The sequence below is a fragment of the Tachypleus tridentatus genome, chromosome 13 (genome assembly GCF_004210375.1).
Source record: "Tachypleus tridentatus isolate NWPU-2018 chromosome 13, ASM421037v1, whole genome shotgun sequence".
NCBI classification, from domain to species: domain Eukaryota; kingdom Metazoa; phylum Arthropoda; class Merostomata; order Xiphosura; family Limulidae; genus Tachypleus; species Tachypleus tridentatus.
This window is the reverse complement of record NC_134837.1, coordinates 185,815,265-185,838,922: the sequence shown is the minus strand read 5'-3', so window position 1 is coordinate 185,838,922 and position 23,658 is coordinate 185,815,265. Positions and strand designations below refer to the sequence as shown.

At 26.4% G+C, this 23,658-nt stretch overlaps 1 protein-coding gene across 8 annotated transcripts in view; it reads left to right on the top strand.

Moving 5' to 3' along the window:
• LOC143240815 (RNA binding protein fox-1 homolog 1-like) overlaps positions 1-4,715 on the top strand; it is a 135,247-nt gene extending 130,532 nt beyond the window's left edge. For all 8 annotated transcript variants that reach the window (XM_076483927.1, XM_076483926.1, XM_076483928.1 and 5 more), the window contains one exon: positions 2,178-4,715. In XM_076483927.1, the coding sequence (XP_076340042.1) occupies positions 2,178-2,222 (45 nt within the window). In that variant the 3' untranslated portion in view covers positions 2,223-4,715. The remainder of the gene's footprint in view (positions 1-2,177) is intronic.
• Positions 4,716-23,658: the final 18,943 nt, after the last annotated feature.

Below are 23,658 nucleotides of genomic sequence, written 5' to 3'. Positions count from 1 at the left end.
ATATATATATTTTAAAAAACAATAAAACAGGTTATACCTGTTAATAATAGCTTAATCTATCTAGTGTTATCGTCATATTTAGTCTCCGACTTTACATTGGAATCAAATAACACTCTGTAACAAAATTTTTACTTTTTCTTGTTCCTGGGCAGAAAGTGTTATTTCCCAACTGCTTATGCCTAAAGTAAATGGAAAAAACCTGTTTTTCTCTTCAAACTTTGCTTTTGTGACCTGGATAATGAAATTTTCAAATTTACCCATTTTCCAGAACATTCCAGGTAGAGTCAGTTCTGAGTAGCTGATACAGAATTTTCTTGAACTTACGAGAATTTTCAAGAACCTTTTAGAATTTTGAAGAACTTTCCACAGTAATATATATACAGGGGCTCACCACTCACCACTTGAGTTTAGTTTTAGCTGGCTATCTGATTTTATCAGATGGCATCAAGAAGCTGCAAGCATTCTAAAGATACATTCTGCTATGTATGTAACCAATATATCAAAACAAGAGTGAAAAAGTACTTTGTGACAGCATCTGCTAAAATGTGTGAAGCCTACAAGGCATATTTGCTTGTCAGGGATCAAGACAAACCCGGGCAATTCATTTTATTTGCAGTCACTGAAAAAAAACTCTAGAAGGTAAGATGGACAATTTTGATCTAACAAACCCAAATACCGAGCTTTTGACATCTAGACTCAAGGAGGGGGATTTATTAGACAAACGTGTGCAAGTCATAAGTCAGAGGAAGCATCACCGACATTTTTCAAGCTTTCTCACTCGTCAAGATGGGCTCTGCTTCTGCCACAATCTATCTGGTCTGTGCTAGGCAGTTGGAATTGCTTGTAACCTGAACGAGTGGTGCCTCTTCTTTGATAGCTCATCCAGAAGCCTCAAAGCTCTGCTGCTCCATAATGGGAATAAGCATCTGTCTCTTCCCCTGGTTCATTTGGTGCACCTCAAAGAGTAATACAACAATGTTAAGACTTTGCTAAAATGTCAAGACCTTTGAAGTGTGATGAGTATAGCTGGGAAGTTATCGGAGACTTCAAAATGGTGGCATTCCTGATGGGTCTTCAAGGAGATTTTACCAAGTTTCCCTGTTATCTTTGCCTTTGGGACAGCATAGACACTGCAGCACACTACAACGAAAAGCACTGGCCACAATGGACCGAGTTCTCTGTAGAGAGGCACAATGTCAAGTGTGAGTGACTAGTGGACCACCAGATGGTATTGTTCCCACCATTGCACATAAAATAGGGTCTTATGAAACAATTTGTCACAGCTTTTCATAAGGAGTCTCCAGCCTTCAAGTACCTTCGAGACTTCTTCCCTTAGCTGTCTGAGGCAAAGGTCAAAGCTGGTGTATTCGTTGGACCACAAATAAAGAAGATCCTGGAGTGCACAGAATTCTCCAAGAAGCTCAGTAGGGAGGGAAAAAAGCTTGGGGTAGCTTTGTTGTAGTGGTTCAGGGCTTCTTGGGCAATCACAAGGCCAAAAATTATGTGTAACTGATTGAGGCCCTGGTGAAGAACTATGGCAAAATGGGCTGCAGGATGCCCCTGAAAGTCCATCTCCTTGATGCTCATCTTGATAAATTCAAGGAGAACATGGGAGCATACTCAGAGGAGCAAGGTGAGCACTTCAACCAATATATATTGGACTTTAAATGCCGTTACCAAGGAACGTATAACGTAAACATGATGGGAGACTGTGTGGAGGCTGATACGTGAAAATGATTTACATTACAGTCGCAAATGTCAAGAAACTAATCACTTATAAACAGTTTTGTTCATTTTTGCATATATTTAGTATAAATACATGTAAATTGTGATTCATATGTTGTTTTATTCAGACCTTATGTAAATGAAAATGTGCAAATTTGCTCGATTTTACATAGAAAATAGGTTAATTTCTAAATTTCATTATCCAGGTGACAAAAGCAAAGTTTGAAGGGAATAATGGCCATTTTCTGTACTTTTATAACATAAGCAATTAAGAAATAACACATACTATCAAGGAACAAAATTTGTGTAACATAGTGTAATCAATACTATTTATTCAGAATAATCTATTTATTTAGTAAGTCTTTCAGTGGTTCTTTCCTTTCATTGGTATTATAGCACAAAACTGTTTTAAAACTCAATGGGTTAAACACAAATTTCATCTGCTTTTTCAGGCTGCTGTATACCGGAGTGGATATAATAGATTTACACCATACTAAGTCCAAGAACCCAATTTGTATTTAATAAGATTTGTATGGAACTCAGACATGATAACTGGATTAAATTGATCTATAGACTGATTCATTATTTTTTGATGTGTATGTTAACTGCACAAGGCAGTATGATAAGATTTTTATGAACTGCCCATGTTTGCCCATAATACTCGCACATCTTGAAATCTTTTTACTCTTCTGTGTTTATTAATGATCTGGTTTTACGGGAGATAGTGTAGAACTGCCCCACACTTTTTATCCACACCTCGTTTTGTTGTGTTTTTTGGCTTGTAACACATTCAATTTCAGATGTGTTCACTCGTATATTTACCAAAGTTTGGATATAGGTATTAAATGTACTATTTTTTGTTTCTGCATCAGTGGAACAAGGCTTTAAACCAAGTTCTAGTCATAATGGGGTGGGGGCTTTATTTTGTTTAATTTCTTTAATACTGTTTAGATAATAATTGGAAATTATTTTCGTGTGATTTTCATTTCTACTCATTATTATGTTGTGCTGTTATTTCATTAAAAACACAGTCAATGGTTATAGCATGATGACTTAAATCTAGGGATGTTTCTTAAAAACAACGAGCAGGTGAAAGAAAAGCTAGGTGAAACACTTTGACATGATTAGAGAATTCCAGTTATGTAACTTTTACATTGGTGCATAGTTTTCTGGAAAACATTTGTCGTTTGTTTTGTTAAAAATGAGGAGTTAAAGAAACTAAATGGTGTAGTATTAATCATAGTTGTTTCACATTTAGAATCTCATTTTCTCTGTGTGTTTGTATTATGTTGTGTGAAATATTCGTAGTGCTCATTTGAATGTATGATTTAGTATCTGTAACTTAACCATGAATGGAAAGTTTTACTTAGAACCTTTTATTTGTAACATAACCATGAATGGAAAGTTTTACTTGGTTAGAAACACGTTCAGTGTACTACCTAGATTATCCAGCTATTTTAACTCTACTGTAAAAGAGAGAAAAAAAGCAAATGTAGTGTTAAACATTGTTTTGGGCCTTTTGTAAAATTGTAGACGAAATTTATACTTCATGTACAAGAATAAAGCACTTTATCTATGGAAGTGTCTCAATGTCTTAAAGATAACTTAAATATTATTTTACCTCAGTAAAATATACCCTCTAATTCTTCTTTTAGATCTAACCTAAAATATATAAATGTGTATGTTAAAACAAATGAAAGAAGTTCAGTGTTTAATAGTTTATAAACATTTCAGAGTTTATCTTCTACCTATCTATCTTCCTACGTTTAGATTTTATGGGTTGGCTAGGATATTGAATTACAAAACCGATAGTATTTGTTTGGTGTTTCTAAATTAATGCACTTAAGGTTTTCTACTGTCATTTCAGGTTAGTTTAAAGCTTCCTAAGTTGTATGAACAGAAATAAATTCATATAAAAATAATTTTAATACTCTGTATAAGTTTTAAAGATATTTATTAACCTATAACACTATATACACTTTGTTTAATATTCTTTGAGTTTTCAGCAGATAACTTTGTTCCAGACTTTATCAATTTTTGAACTTTTATTCAAGGGAATCAATTGTACAATTTGTAATATAGCTTGAAAGAAATTGAGACCAAAAAAATCTAATAAATAATTTAAGTTTTCTATTGATAAAGCTCAATAAACTTAAAAATAGATATTTTTAAGGATGACTTTTCTTTATAAAGTTTGTGATTTTAAAACACAAATATTTGAATATAATCTCATAGCATATGGCAGGGGATAACATTTAGGAATTTTTGGAGCCTTTGGAATCGACACTTCTGACAAGTTTTGGCTTCTGAAAATCTGAGAGAAAACTCTCGTAAAAATCAAAATTTTGTACTAATTTTCTTTCCTATTTATGAGAAGTGATTATTAATTTTCAGTGAAAATGTATTAAGAGTTGTACGTTATACAACAAGGTAACATTTGTGTAACAGAGCTGTTACTGATGAGCTGTAACTCTTTCTGGTAAATAAAAACAGCATCCCTGGTTACACATATCCTAGTTTTTAAAGTAAGCATATGGAAATCTGTATTTCTCAGTGGACAGGAATGAATAGTTAATGAGACAGCCGGTAATGCTATTAAAACATCCAAATAGAAGTGAAATTAGTTGGTGTTTTGTATCTTAGAAAATTTATTGGTAAACTTACTATGCCATATTTTAATCTAGAATTGATAATGCTATGGTTATTAGTTTGATGTAGCTACTGTCTTATTCTTGTTTGTATGTTGTTGTGGTTAAATTTATGTTGGAGTCGTATGAAATGTACATATATATATATATCTTTGTCGTAATTAATTAAAGGTTAGACAAATGTAGAAACATATCTTACTGTTTTATTTATTGAACGCTGTATCAAGGTACGCGTACTAAAGTTTGTTCAATACGAATTTCGTGAATCTCTTTTTTTTTTTACCCAAGGAATTTGGATAGTAAGATCATGGTTTTGAATGAATAAAGGTTCCCTACTGGAAATGTGTGTTTGTCATTTCATATTTTCAAGCAGGTTGGGATCAAACTTATTGTTTAACAAACTATAAAACTCACCACACTTTAAATGTATGATTTAAGTAATTAAACAGTAAATTGTTTTCGTTTAAGTGAAAAGCTATCCGTGTTTTGCTCATATTGGGTATCGAACCTTAATTTTTGCCATTATAAGCCTTTATTAAGTTTACCACTTAGGGATGAAAGGATTGTGAAATATAACAGTTGCAAATATTTAATTTAATCACTTCTTTGAAAAACAGGATAAGAGATAGATAAAAATTAGAATACTTTATAAAAAATCCTACTTTCATATACACGACACAAGAAGAAGAATCGTAAATTTTTACAGGAAAAATTTCATCTCATCAAAACGTCATTCAAGACGATAAGCAATGTTAATAGTACAATAATATTTGTAGCCTAAAATCGAACTCGATAGTGTGTGAACATCTTGTTCTGTTAATTGTTGTTAAGGTTCAATACGTGACTTTGTGTTATACCAAAATCTCTCGGTTATACACAGTTGTTAGAAGAGACTGCTCAAATAGTAAAAATGAAATCTGATGCTTTGAGAGTTACGTGTCTTACGTTAACATTAGTCGTTTTACATTATAGCCAGATTGAATAAAGTATCTTGCCTATAAATTTATCGCTTGTTATGAAAGGAACATTCGTTGGAAACACTTTTAAGTGTGATAGATAAATAGAAATGATCTCATCTGGGATATATGTGTTTATTACCCTGGAAATAAGGGTGAACACTTTTAAAAACCGTAAAAATACAGTTTTTAGTTTCTGATGTGTTATAACTAGACGAATTATGAATCTTTGACATGAGAACATATTTTCATTTTTTATTAGCTTTCACAATAAATCTTTTTTAAAAACGTATTACTCACAAATAGAAATTGTTTTTGTATTGGGTAATAGATGGCGCTATTAAAGTAATTGTGGTGCTATTTTCGATTCTTAAAAACTGAAAATCTTCCAAAGTGGGATAATGAATTACATTTATTTTATAAATTAGGTAAAACATAACGTAATTAATGTTCTAAAGTTGGAAAACCGTTGTTGTCTTGCCCTTCAATAACTATGCGGTAAACATTCACGTACAACACTAAAAGCAGGTTTTGATGCCTGTAGGTAAGAGCACAGATAGCTCCTTGTGTAGCTTTGTGCTTAACAACAACCAAACAAAACACAACTGATTGTTCCTTACTGGGAATTGAAATGTTACACTAAATAATATTTATGTCCGTTAGATGGCACTAACTATTCTTACGTTTATACTTTAAGCATGAATTATTTATTGATTACATTGGATTTGTAAGAGTATTTTCAAACATGTAAGCTCCACAAAAAATAAATAACATTTAAAGAATAATTGTTGTTTTTATTGTGGCAATAATTGTAAATAAATTATATATATATAATTACAAAAACATGTACAATCATCAACTTTGGAAGCTATGAATATCTGTTAATTAAAATATCATTCAGTTGATGCCATCTGGTGGTCGCAGTAAAACTATAGCCCTTCTGTTAACAACATGTTAAACAAAAGTATGTGTAGAAATTGATCTACGTAGGCTTAAAGTTATTTAAATTGTAGGGATAGAATATTCCCATGTTAGCGGTCAAATTTTTAAGGGATGAAAAGTGTCCTTTATTTTTTAAGAAATTCTATTGTTTCTCGTGATTTTTAGTGAAATTCCTATTGTTTTGATTACATAACGTTAGTTCACCAGAAATGACCAAATAAAATTTACATGTATTAATAAGCTGACCCTGGAAACGAAATGGTTAACGTGACATTTTGTAAACCATGAAAAAGCCTATAAAACTGGTTTATGAGTGCAAGTAATAAAAAAGGCAAAATTTATTTCTTAAAGGTTAAAATGAAACTACTCTTCTGTTGTGCTTTTTCCATCGGGTCGTCTTGCTCAAATAGCTTTATTGAAACAATATCGAACAACTGTTATTTTGTTTAATTCAAGAAGCGTAAATATTTTATTGCATGAAAAAGAGGTGGGCAACTCATAGTCCTCTAAAGGTCATCCTGACCTTTCTGAATCGTGTAAAATGAATAATTGATCAACGCAAGTGTAATTATCTTTGGTTTAAACCACGTATGTGATCATATATTCTCTGTCAGAAACAATAAACGTAACAGATGAAAACCTTGCATCTGACCACTGAATTCTAGAAGCTGGTAGAACATATCGCTTTAATGACAAATATTGTGTATCTAAAGATCATTTGCTCTCTATTGAAATGAGCAGTTCCTTAATTACGCCTTCAATACATTTAAAATATAACTCTAAATCATGGCTTCCCAGTGACAAAGGACATTGTAGTTCTTGATGGTGCTTAAGGCCCGTAAAGTAGGTACGAATTATAATAACTGGTGATAAAACGATAACGTTGGCTTGTGTTTCCTAATCAATAATTTAAAATACGAAACCTAATTCGCAGGTTTCTTAAACACAGAACTACAAAAATGGCTACCTGTGCTGCACTCATCATGATTTTCACAGATACGAGACTTAATATTTGATTCTTTGTTTAGAATTAAGAACAAAGCTCCACAATTGGCTATCTGTGCTCTGCCCACCACGGATATCGAAACCCGGTTTTTAAAGGTGTAGCTTCGCAGACATACCACTGGGGAGGGCTACAAGGCTTAATACTTACCACTGAGAAGAAAATCTATCTCATCTAGCCTAGAGATAATTTGAACACGTTCTAAACAACAGCCTAATTCTTCCTTTTTTAATGACACAGTCAAAAATAATAGTTTTACATCACTACATGACACAGTCAATAATAGTAGTTTTATATCACTATTTGACACAGTCAATAATAATAGTTTTATTTCACTATATGACACAGTCAATAATAATAGTTTTATATCACTATATGACACAGTCAATAATAGTAGTTTTATATCACTACATGACACAGTCATTAATAGTAGTTTTATATCACTATTTGACACAGTCAATAATAATAGTTTTATATCACTATATGACACAGTCAATAATAGTAGTTTTATATCACTATTTGACACAGTCAATAATAATAGTTTTATATCACTATATGACACAGTCAATAATAGTTTTATATCACTATTTGACACAGTCAATAATAATAGTTTTATATCACTATATGACACAGTCAATAATAATAGTTTTATATCACTATATGACACAGTCAATAATAGTAGTTTTATATCACTATTTGACACAGTCAGTAATAATTTCATATCAATATATGACACAGTCAATAATAGTAGTTTTATATCACTATTTGACACAGTCAATAATAAAGTTTTATATCACTATATGACACAGTCAATAATAATAGTTTTATATCACTATATGACACAGTCAATAATAGTAGTTTTATATCACTATTTGACACAGTCAGTAATAATTTCATATCAATATATGACACAGTCAATAATAGTAGTTTTATATCACTATTTGACACAGTCAATAATAAAAGTTTTATATCATTACATGACACAATCAATAATAATAGTTTTATAGCACTATATAACACAGTCAATAATAACTGTTTTATACCACTATATGACACAGTCAATAATAATAGTTTTATATCACTATATGACACAGTCAATAATAATAGTTTTATATCACTATATGAAGCAGTAAATACTAATATTCTTATATCACTATATGACACAGTCAATAATAATAGTTTTATATCACTACATGACAGTCAATAATAGGTTTTATATCACTATATGACACAGTCAATAATATTAGATTTATATCATTATATGACACAGTCAGTAATAGTAGTTTTATATCACTATATGACACAGTTAATAATAGCAGTTTTATATCACTATATGACACAGTCAATCATAATAGATTGATATCACTATTTGACAGTCAATAATAATAGTTTTATATCACTATATGATACAGTCAATAATAGTAGTTTTATATCACTATATGACACAGTCAAAATTAGTAGTTTTATATCACTATAAGACACAGTCAGTAATAGTTTCATATCACTATATGACACAGTCAATAATAATAGTGTTATATCACTATATGACACAGTCAATAATAATAGTTTTATATCACTACATGACAGTCAATAATAGGTTTTATATCACTATATCACACAGTCAATAATAATAGTTTTATATCACTGTATGACACAGTCAATAATAATAATTTTATATCACTATATAACACAGTCAATAATAGTAGTTTTATATCACTACATGACAGAGTCAATAACAATAGTTTTATATCACTACATGACACAGTCAATAATAATAGTTTTATATCACTATTTGACACAGTCAGTAATAATTTCATATCACTATATGACACAGTCAATAATAATAGTGTTATATCACTATATGACACACTCAATAATAGTAGTTTTATATCACTATATTACCCAGTCAATAATAGTTTTATATCCCTATATGACATAGTCAATAATAATAGTTTTATATCACTACATGACACAGTCAATAACAATAGTTTTATATCACTACATGACACAGTCAATAATAATAGTTTTATATCACTATATGACACAGTCAATAATATTAGATTTATATCATTATATGACACAGTCAGTAATAGTAGTTTTATATCACTATATGACACAGTTAATAATAGCAGTTTTATATCACTATATGACACAGTCAATCATAATAGATTGATATCACTATTTGACAGTCAATAATAATAGTTTTATATCACTATATGATACAGTCAATAATAGTAGTTTTATATCACTATATGACACAGTCAAAATTAGTAGTTTTATATCACTATAAGACACAGTCAGTAATAGTTTCATATCACTATATGATACAGTCAATAATAATAGTGTTATATCACTATATGACACAGTCAATAATAATAGTTTTATATCACTACATGACAGTCAATAATAGGTTTTATATCACTATATCACACAGTCAATAATAATAGTTTTATATCACTGTATGACACAGTCAATAATAATAATTTTATATCACTATATAACACAGTCAATAATAGTAGTTTTATATCACTACATGACAGAGTCAATAACAATAGTTTTATATCACTACATGACACAGTCAATAATAATAGTTTTATATCACTATTTGACACAGTCAGTAATAATTTCATATCACTATATGACACAGTCAATAATAATAGTTTTATATCACTATATGACACAGTCAATAATAGTAGTTTTATATCACTATATTACCCAGTCAATAATAGTTTTATATCACTATATGACACAGTCAATAATAATAGTTTTATATCACTACATGACACAGTCAATAATAATAGTTTTATATCACTACATGACACAGTCAATAATAATAGTTTTATATCACTATATCACACAGTCAATAATAGTAGTTTTATATCACTACATGACACAGTCAATAATAGTAGTTTTATATCACTATTTGACACAGTCAATAATAATAGTTTTATATCACTATTTGACACAGTCAATAATAATAGTTTTATATCACTATATGATACAGTCAATAATAATAATTTTATATCATTACATGACACAGTCAATAATAGCAGTTTTATATCTCTATATGACATAGTCAGTAATAATAGTTTTATATCACTATATGACACAGTCAGTAATAATTTCATATCACTATATGACACAGTCAATAATAATAGTGTTATATCACAATATGACACAGTCAATAATAGTAGTTTTATATCACTATATTACCCAGTCAATAATAGTTTTATATCCCTATATGACATAGTCAATAATAATAGTTTTATATCACTATTTGACACAGTCAATAATAGTAGTTTTATATCAATCTTTGACACAGTCAATAATAATAGTTTTATATCACTATATGACAGAGTCAATAATAATAGTTTTATATCACAATATAACACAGTCAATATTAGTAGTTTTATATCACTACATTACACAGTCAATAATAGTTGTTTTATATCACTATTTGACACAGTCAATAATAATAGTTTTATATCACTATATGACATAGTCAATAACAATAGTTTTATATCACTACATGACACAGTCAATAATAATAGTTTTATATCACTATATAACATAGTCAATAATAGTAGTTTTATATCACTATTTGACACAGTCAATAATAATAGTTTTATATCACTATATGACACAGTCAATAATAATAGTTTTATATCACTATATGACACAGTCAATAATAATAGTTTTATATCACTATTTGACACAGTCAATAATAGTTTTATATCACTATATGACACAGTCAATAATAGTAGTTTTATATCACTATTTGACACAGTCAATAATAATAGTTTTATATCACTACATGACACAGTCAATAATAATAGTTTTATATCACTATATGACACAGTCAATAATAATAGTTTTATATCACTATATGACACAGTCAATAATAGTAGTTTTATATCACTATATGACACAGTCAATAATAATAGTTTTATATCACTATATGACACAGTCAATAATAATAGTTTTATATCACTATATGACACAGTCAATAATAATAGTTTTATATCACTACATGACACAGTCAATAATAGTAGTTTTATATCACTATATGACACAGTCAATAATAATAGTTTTATATCACTATATGACACAGTCAATAATAATAGTTTTATATCACTATATGACACAGTCAATAATAGTAGTTTTATATCACTATATGACACAGTCAATAATAATAGTTTTATATCACTATTTGACACAGTCAATAATAATAGTTTTATATCACTATATGACACAGTCAATAATAATAGTTTTATATCACTATGACACAGTCAATAATAATAGTTTTATATCACTATATCACACAGTCAATAATAGCAGTTTTATATTACTATATTACAGTCAATAATAATAATTTTATATCACTATATGACACAGTCAATAATACTGGTTTTATATCACTATATGACACAGTCAATAACAGTCAATAATAGTTTTATATCACTACATGACACAGTCAATAATAGTAGTTTTATATCACTATATGACACAGTCAATAATAATAGTTTTATATCACTATATGACACAGTCAATAATAATAGTTTTATATCACTATATGACACAGTCAATAATAATAGTTTTATATCACTATATGACACAGTCAATAATAGTAGTTTTATATCACTACATGACACAGTCAATAATAATAGTTTTATATCACTATATGACACAGTCAATAATAATAGTTTTATATCACTATATGACACAGTCAATAATAATAGTTTTATATCACTATATGACACAGTCAATAATAGTAGTTTTATATCACTATATGACACAGTCAATAATAATAGTTTTATATCACTATATGACACAGTCAATAATAATAGTTTTATATTTATATGACACAGTCAATAATAGTAGTTTTATATCACTACATGACACAGTCAATAATAATAGTTTTATATCACTATATGACACAGTCAATAATAATAGTTTTATATCACTATATGACACAGTCAATAATAATAGTTTTATATCACTATATGACACAGTCAATAATAATAGTTTTATATCACTATATGACACAGTCAATAATAGTAGTTTTATATCACTATATGACACAGTCAATAATAATAGTTTTATATCACTATATGACACAGTCAATAATAGTAGTTTTATATCACTATTTGACACAGTCAATAATAATAGTTTTATATCACTATATGACACAGTCAATAATAGTAGTTTTATATCACTATATGACACAGTCAATAATAGTAGTTTTATATCACTATATGACACAGTCAATAATAGTAGTTTTATATCACTATATGACACAGTCAATAATAGTAGTTTTATATCACTATATGACACAGTCAATAATAATAGTTTTATATCACTATATGACACAGTCAATAATAATAGTTTTATATCACTATATGACACAGTCAATAATATAGTTTTATATCACTATATGACACAGTCAATAATAATAGTTTTATATCACTATATGACACAGTCAATAATAGTAGTTTTATATCACTATATGACACAGTCAATAATAGTAGTTTTATATCACTACATGACAGAGTCAATAATAATAGTTTTATATCACTACATGACACAGTCAATAATAATAGTTTTATATCACTATTTGACACAGTCAGTAATAATTTATATCACTATATGACACAGTCAATAATAATAGTTTTATATCACTATATGACACAGTCAATAATAATAGTTTTATATCACTATATGACACAGTCAATAATAATAGTTTTATATCACTATATGACACAGTCAATAATAATAGTTTTATATCACTACATGACACAGTCAATAATAATAGTTTTATATCACTATATGACACAGTCAATAATAATAGTTTTATATCACTATATGACACAGTCAATAATAGTAGTTTTATATCACTATATGACACAGTCAATAATAATAGTTTTATATCACTATATGACACAGTCAATAATAGTAGTTTTATATCACTATATGACACAGTCAATAATAATAGTTTTATATCACTATATGACACAGTCAATAATAATAGTTTTATATCACTATATGACACAGTCAATAATAGTAGTTTTATATCACTATATGACACAGTCAATAATAATAGTTTTATATCACTATATGACACAGTCAATAATAATAGTTTTATATCACTATATGACACAGTCAATAATAGTAGTTTTATATCACTATTTGACACAGTCAATAATAATAGTTTTATATCACTATATGACACAGTCAATAATAATAGTTTTATATCACTATATGACACAGTCAATAATAATAGTTTTATATCACTATATGACACAGTCAATAATAATAGTTTTATATCACTATATAACACAGTCAATAATAGTAGTTTTATATCACTATATGACACAGTCAATAATAATAGTTTTATATCACTATATGACACAGTCAATAATAATAGTTTTATATCACTATTTGACACAGTCAATAATAATAGTTTTATATCACTATATGACACAGTCAATAATAGTAGTTTTATATCACTATATGACACAGTCAATAATAGTAGTTTTATATCACTATATGACACAGTCAATAATAATAGTTTTATATCACTATATGACACAGTCAATAATAATAGTTTTATATCACTATATGACACAGTCAATAATAATAGTTTTATATCACTATATGACACAGTCAATAATAGTAGTTTTATATCACTATATGACACAGTCAATAATAGTAGTTTTATATCACTATATGACACAGTCAATAATAGTAGTTTTATATCACTATATGACACAGTCAATAATAGTAGTTTTATATCACTATTTGACACAGTCAATAATAATAGTTTTATATCACTATATGACACAGTCAATAATAATAGTTTTATATCACTATATGACACAGTCAATAATAATAGTTTTATATCACTATATGACACAGTCAATAATAATAGTTTTATATCACTATATGACACAGTCAATAATAGTAGTTTTATATCACTATATGACACAGTCAATAATAATAGTTTTATATCACTATATGACACAGTCAATAATAGTAGTTTTATATCACTATATTACCCAGTCAATAATAGTTTTATATCCCTATATGACACAGTCAATAAATAGTAGTTTTATATCACTATTTGACACAGTCAATAATAGTAGTTTTATATCACTCTTTGACACAGTCAATAATAATAGTTTTATATCACTATATGACACAGTCAATAATAATAGTTTTATATCACTATATGACAGTCAATAATAGTAGTTTTATATCACTACATTACACAGTCAATAATAGTAGTTTTATATCACTATTTGACACAGTCAATAATAATAGTTTTATATCACTATATGACATAGTCAATAACAATAGTTTTATATCACTACATGACACAGTCAATAATAATAGTTTTATATCACTATATAACATAGTCAATAATAGTAGTTTTATATCACTATTTGACACAGTCAATAATAATAGTTTTATATCACTATATGACACAGTCAATAATAGTAGTTTTATATCACTATTTGACACAGTCAATAATAATAGTTTTATATCACTATATGACACAGTCAATAATAGTAGTTTTATATCACTACATGACACAGTCAATAATAGTAGTTTTATATCACTATTTGACACAGTCAATAATAATAGTTTTATATCACTATTTGACACAGTCAATAATAATAGTTTTATATCACTATTTGACACAGTCAATAATAATAGTTTTATATCACTATATGACACAGTCAATAATAATAGTTTTATATCACTATATGACACAGTCAATAATAGTAGTTTTATATCAGTATATGACACAGTCAATAATAATAGTTTTATATCACTATATGACACAGTCAATAATAGTAGTTTTATATCACTATTTGACCCAGTCAATAATAGTAGTTTTATATCACAGTACTATTTGACACAGTCAATAATAATAGTTTTATATCACTATATGACACAGTCAATAATAATAGTTTTATATCACTATATGACACAGTCAATAATAGTAGTTTTATATCACTATATGACACAGTCAATAATAGTAGTTTTATATCACTATTTGACACAGTCAATAATAGTAGTTTTATATCACTATATGACACAGTCAATAATAATAGTTTTATATCACTATATGACACAGTCAATAATAATAGTTTTATATCACTATATGACACAGTCAATAATAATAGTTTTATATCACTACATGACACAGTCAATAATAATAGTTTTATATCACTATATGACACAGTCAATAATAGTAGTTTTATATCACTATATGACACAGTCAATAATAATAGTTTTATATCACTATATGACACAGTCAATAATAATAGTTTTATATCACTATATGACACAGTCAATAATAGTAGTTTTATATCACTATATGACACAGTCAATAATAATAGTTTTATATCACTATATGACACAGTCAATAATAATAGTTTTATATCACTATTTGACACAGTCAATAATAGTAGTTTTATATCACTATATGACACAGTCAATAATAATAGTTTTATATCACTATATGACACAGTCAATAATAATAGTTTTATATCACTATATGACACAGTCAATAATAGTAGTTTTATATCACTATATGACACAGTCAATAATAGCAGTTTTATATCACTATATGACACAGTCAATAATAATAGTTTTATATCACTATATGACACAGTCAATAATAATAGTTTTATATCACTACATGACACAGTCAATAATAATAGTTTTATATCACTATATGACACAGTCAATAATAGTAGTTTTATATCACTATATGACACAGTCAATAATAATAGTTTTATATCACTATATGACACAGTCAATAATAGTAGTTTTATATCACTATAATAATAGTTTTATATCACACAGACACAATAATAATAGTTTTATATCACTATATGACACAGTCAATAATAATAGTTTTATATCATATGACACAGTCAATAATAGTAGTTTTATATCACTATTTGACACAGTCAATAATAATAGTTTTATATCACTATTTGACACAGTCAATAATAATAGTTTTATATCACTATATGACACAGTCAATAATAATAGTTTTATATCACTATATGACACAGTCAATAATAGTAGTTTTATATCACTATATGACACAGTCAATAATAGTAGTTTTATATCACTATATGACACAGTCAATAATAATAGTTTTATATCACTATATGACACAGTCAATAATAATAGTTTTATATCACTATTTGACACAGTCAATAATAGTAGTTTTATATCACTATTTGACACAGTCAATAATAATAGTTTTATATCACTATATGACACAGTCAATAATAATAGTTTTATATCACTATATAACACAGTCAATAATAGTAGTTTTATATCACTACATTACACAGTCAATAATAGTAGTTTTATATCACTATTTGACACAGTCAATAATAATAGTTTTATATCACTATATGACACAGTCAATAATAATAGTTTTATATCACTACATGACACAGTCAATAATAATAGTTTTATATCACTATATGACACAGTCAATAATAGTAGTTTTATATCACTATTTGACACAGTCAATAATAATAGTTTTATATCACTGACACAGTCAATAATAGTAGTTTTATACAGTCAGTCAATAATAATAGTTTTATATCACTATATGACACAGTCAATAATAATAGTTTTATATCACTATATGACACAGTCAATAATAGTAGTTTTATATCACTATATGACACAGTCAATAATAATAGTTTTATATCACTATATGACACAGTCAATAATAATAGTTTTATATCACTATATGACACAGTCAATAATAATAGTTTTATATCACTATATGACACAGTCAATAATAATAGTTTTATATCACTATATGACACAGTCAATAATAGTAGTTTTATATCACTACATGACACAGTCAATAATAGTAGTTTTATATCACTATATGACACAGTCAATAATAATAGTTTTATATCACTATATGACACAGTCAATAATAGTAGTTTTATATCACTATTTGACACAGTCAATAATAGTAGTTTTATATCACTATATGACACAGTCAATAATAATAGTTTTATATCACTATATGACACAGTCAATAATAATAGTTTTATATCACTATATGACACAGTCAATAATAGTAGTTTTATATCACTACATGACACAGTCAATAATAATAGTTTTATATCACTATATGACACAGTCAATAATAATAGTTTTATATCACTATATGACACAGTCAATAATAATAGTTTTATATCACTATATGACACAGTCAATAATAATAGTTTTATATCATTGGATGACACAGTCAATAATAGTAGTTTTATATCACTATATGACACAGTCAATAATAATAGTTTTATATCACTATATGACACAGTCAATAATAATAGTTTTATATCACTATATGACACAGTCAATAATAATAGTTTTATATCACTATATGACACAGTCAATAATAGTAGTTTTATATCACTATATGACACAGTCAATAATAATAGTTTTATATCACTATATGACACAGTCAATAATAATAGTTTTATATCACTATATGACACAGTCAATAATAGTAGTTTTATATCACTATATGACACAGTCAATAATAATAGTTTTATATCACTATATGACACAGTCAATAATAATAGTTTTATATCACTATATGACACAGTCAATAATAGTAGTTTTATATCACTATATGACACAGTCAATAATAGTAGTTTTATATCACTATTTGACACAGTCAATAATAATAGTTTTATATCACTATATGACACAGTCAATAATAATAGTTTTATATCACTACATGACACAGTCAATAATAATAGTTTTATATCACTATATGACACAGTCAATAATAATAGTTTTATATCACTATATGACACAGTCAATAATAATAGTTTTATATCACTATATGACACAGTCAATAATAGTAGTTTTATATCACTATATGACACAGTCAATAATAATAGTTTTATATCACTATATGACACAGTCAATAATAGTAGTTTTATATCACTATATGACACAGTCAATAATAGTAGTTTTATATCACTATATGACACAGTCAATAATAATAGTTTTATATCACTATTTGACACAGTCAATAATAATAGTTTTATATCACTATATGACACAGTCAATAATAATAGTTTTATATCACTATATGACACAGTCAATAATAGTAGTTTTATATCACTACATGACACAGTCAATAATAATAGTTTTATATCACTATATGACACAGTCAATAATAATAGTTTTATATCACTATATGACACAGTCAATAATAGTAGTTTTATATCACTATATGACACAGTCAATAATAGTAGTTTTATATCACTATTTGACACAGTCAATAATAATAGTTTTATATCACTATATGACACAGTCAATAATAATAGTTTTATATCACTATATGACACAGTCAATAATAGTAGTTTTATATCACTATATGACACAGTCAATAATAATAGTTTTATATCACTATATGACACAGTCAATAATAATAGTTTTATATCACTATATGACACAGTCAATAATAGTAGTTTTATATCACTATATGACACAGTCAATAATAATAGTTTTATATCACTATATGACACAGTCAATAATAATAGTTTTATATCACTATCAATAATATGACACAGTTTTATATCACTATATGACACAGTCAATAATAGTAGTATATCACTATATGACACAGTCAATAATAATAGTTTTATATCACTACATCACACAGTCAATAATAGTAGTTTTATATCACTATATGACACAGTCAATAATAATAGTTTTATATCACTATATGACACAGTCAATAATAATAGTTTTATATCACTATATGACACAGTCAATAATAGTAGTTTTATATCACTATTTGACACAGTCAATAATAATAGTTTTATATCACTATATGACACAGTCAATAATAATAGTTTTATATCACTATATGACACAGTCAATAATAGTAGTTTTATATCACTATATGACACAGTCAATAATAGTAGTTTTATATCACTATTTGACACAGTCAATAATAATAGTTTTATATCACTATATGACACAGTCAATAATAGTAGTTTTATATCACTATATGACACAGTCAATAATAATAGTTTTATATCACTATATGACAGTCAATAATAATAGTTTTATATCACTATATGACACAGTCAATAATAGTAGTTTTATATCACTATATGACACAGTCAATAATAATAGTTTTATATCACTATATGACACAGTCAATAATAATAGTTTTATATCACTATATGACACAGTCAATAATAGTAGTTTTATATCACTATATGACACAGTCAATAATAATAGTTTTATATCACTATATGACACAGTCAATAATAATAGTTTTATATCACTATATGACACAGTCAATAATAATAGTTTTATATCACTATATGACACAGTCAATAATAATAGTTTTATATCACTATATGACACAGTCAATAAATAGTTTCATATCACTATATGACACTGTCAATAATAATAGTGTTATATCACTATATGACGCAGTCAATTATAGTAGTTTTATATCACTATATGACACAGTCAGTAATAGTTTCATATCACTATATGACACAGTCAATAATAATAGTTTTATATCACTATATGACACAGTCAATAATAGTAGTTTTATATCACTATTTGACACAGTCAATAATAATAGTTTTATATCACTATATGACACAGTCAATAATAATAGTTTTATATCACTATATGACACAGTCAATAATAGTAGTTTTATATCACTACATGACACAGTCAATAATAGTAGTTTTATATCACTATTTGACACAGTCAATAATAATAGTTTTATATCACTATATGACACAGTCAATAATAATAGTTTTATATCACTATATGACACAGTCAATAATAATAGTTTTATATCACTATATGACACAGTCAATAATAGTAGTTTTATATCACTATATGACACAGTCAATAATAATAGTTTTATATCACTATATGACACAGTCAATAATAGTAGTTTTATATCACTATTTGACACAGTCAATAATAATAGTTTTATATCACTATATGACACAGTCAATAATAGTAGTTTTATATCACTATATGACACAGTCAATAATAGTAGTTTTATATCACTATATGACACAGTCAATAATAATAGTTTTATATCACTATATGACACAGTCAATAATAATAGTTTTATATCACTATATGACACAGTCAATAATAATAGTTTTATATCACTATATGACACAGTCAATAATAATAGTTTTATATCACTATATGACACAGTCAATAATAGCAGTTTTATATCACTATATGACACAGTCAATAATAATAGTTTTATATCACTATATGACACAGTCAATAATAGTAGTTTTATATCACTATATGACACAGTCAATAATAGTAGTTTTATATCACTATTTGACACAGTCAATAATAATAGTTTTATATCACTATTTGACACAGTCAATAATAATAGTTTTATATCACTATATGACACAGTCAATAATAATAGTTTTATATCACTATATGACACAGTCAATAATAGTAGTTTTATATCACTACATGACACAGTCAATAATAATAGTTTTATATCACTATATGACACAGTCAATAATAATAGTTTTATATCACTATATGACACAGTCAATAATAGTAGTTTTATATCACTATATGACACAGTCAATAATAGTAGTTTTATATCACTATATGACACAGTCAATAATAGTAGTTTTATATCACTATATGACACAGTCAATAATAATAGTTTTATATCACTATATGACACAGTCAATAATAGTAGTTTTATATCACTATATGACACAGTCAATAATAGTAGTTTTATATCACTATATGACACAGTCAATAATAATAGTTTTATATCACTATATGACACAGTCAATAATAATAGTTTTATATCACTATATGACACAGTCAATAATAGTAGTTTTATATCACTATATGACACAGTCAATAATAGTAGTTTTATATCACTATATGACACAGTCAATAATAATAGTTTTATATCACTATATGACACAGTCAATAATAATAGTTTTATATCACTATATGACACAGTCAATAATAATAGTTTTATATCACTATATGACACAGTCAATAATAGTAGTTTTATATCACTATTTGACACAGTCAATAATAATAGTTTTATATCACTATATGACACAGTCAATAATAGTAGTTTTATATCACTATATGACACAGTCAATAATAGTAGTTTTATATCACTATATGACACAGTCAATAATAATAGTTTTATATCACTATATGACACAGTCAATAATAATAGTTTTATATCACTATATATCACTACACAGTCAATAATAGTAGTTTTATATCACTACATGACACAGTCAATAATAGTAGTTTTATATCACTATATGACACAGTCAATAATAATAGTTTTATATCACTATATGACACAGTCAATAATAGTAGTTTTATATCACTATATGACACAGTCAATAATAATAGTTTTATATCACTATATGACACAGTCAATAATAATAGTTTTATATCACTATATGACACAGTCAATAATAGTAGTTTTATATCACTATTTGACACAGTCAATAATAGTAGTTTTATATCACTATATGACACAGTCAGTAATAATAGTTTTATATCACTATATGACACAGTCAATAAAAGTAGTTTTATATCACTATTTGACACAGTCAATAATAGTAGTTTTATATCACTATATGACACAGTCAATAATAATAGTTTTATATCACTATATGACACAGTCAATAATAATAGTTTTATATCACTATATGACACAGTCAATAATAATAGTTTTATATCACTATATGACACAGTCAATAATATATAGTTTTATATCACTATATGACACAGTCAATAATAATAGTTTTATATCACTATATGACACAGTCAATAATAATAGTTTTATATCACTATATGACACAGTCAATAATAATAGTTTTATATCACTATATGACACAGTCAATAATAGTAGTTTTATATCACTATATGACACAGTCAATAATAATAGTTTTATATCACTATATGACACAGTCAATAATAATAGTTTTATATCACTATATGACACAGTCAATAATAGTAGTTTTATATCACTATATGACACAGTCAATAATAATAGTTTTATATCACTATATGACACAGTCAATAATAGTAGTTTTATATCACTATATGACACAGTCAATAATAGTAGTTTTATATCACTATTTGACACAGTCAATAATAATAGTTTTATATCACTATATGACACAGTCAATAATAATAGTTTTATATCACTATATGACACAGTCAATAATAATAGTTTTATATCACTATATGACACAGTCAATAATAGTAGTTTTATATCACTATATGACACAGTCAATAATAATAGTTTTATATCACTATATGACACAGTCAATAAATAGTTTTATATCACTATATGACACAGTCAATAATAGCAGTTTTATATCACTATATGACACAGTCAATAATAATAGTTTTATATCACTATATGACACAGTCAATAATAGTAGTTTTATATCACTATATGACACAGTCAATAATAATAGTTTTATATCACTACATGACACAGTCAATAATAATAGTTTTATATCACTATATGACACAGTCAATAATAATAGTTTTATATCACTATATGACACAGTCAATAATAGTAGTTTTATATCACTACATGACACAGTCAATAATAGTAGTTTTATATCACTATATGACACAGTCAATAATAATAGTTTTATATCACTATATGACACAGTCAATAATAGTAGTTTTATATCACTATATGACACAGTCAATAATAATAGTTTTATATCACTATATGACACAGTCAATAATAGTAGTTTTATATCACTATATGACACAGTCAATAATAATAGTTTTATATCACTATATGACACAGTCAATAATAGTAGTTTTATATCACTATTTGACACAGTCAATAATAATAGTTTTATATCACTATATGACACAGTCAATAATAGTAGTTTTATATCACTATATGACACAGTCAATAATAATAGTTTTATATCACTATATGACACAGTCAATAATAGTAGTTTTATATCACTATATGACACAGTCAATAATAGTAGTTTTATATCACTATTTGACACAGTCAATAATAATAGTTTTATATCACTATATGACACAGTCAATAATAGTAGTTTTATATCACTATATGACACAGTCAATAATAGTAGTTTTATATCACTATATGACACAGTCAATAATAATAGTTTTATATCACTATATGACACAGTCAATAATAGTAGTTTTATATCACTATATGACACAGTCAATAATAGTAGTTTTATATCACTATATGACACAGTCAATAATAATAGTTTTATATCACTATATGACACAGTCAATAATAATA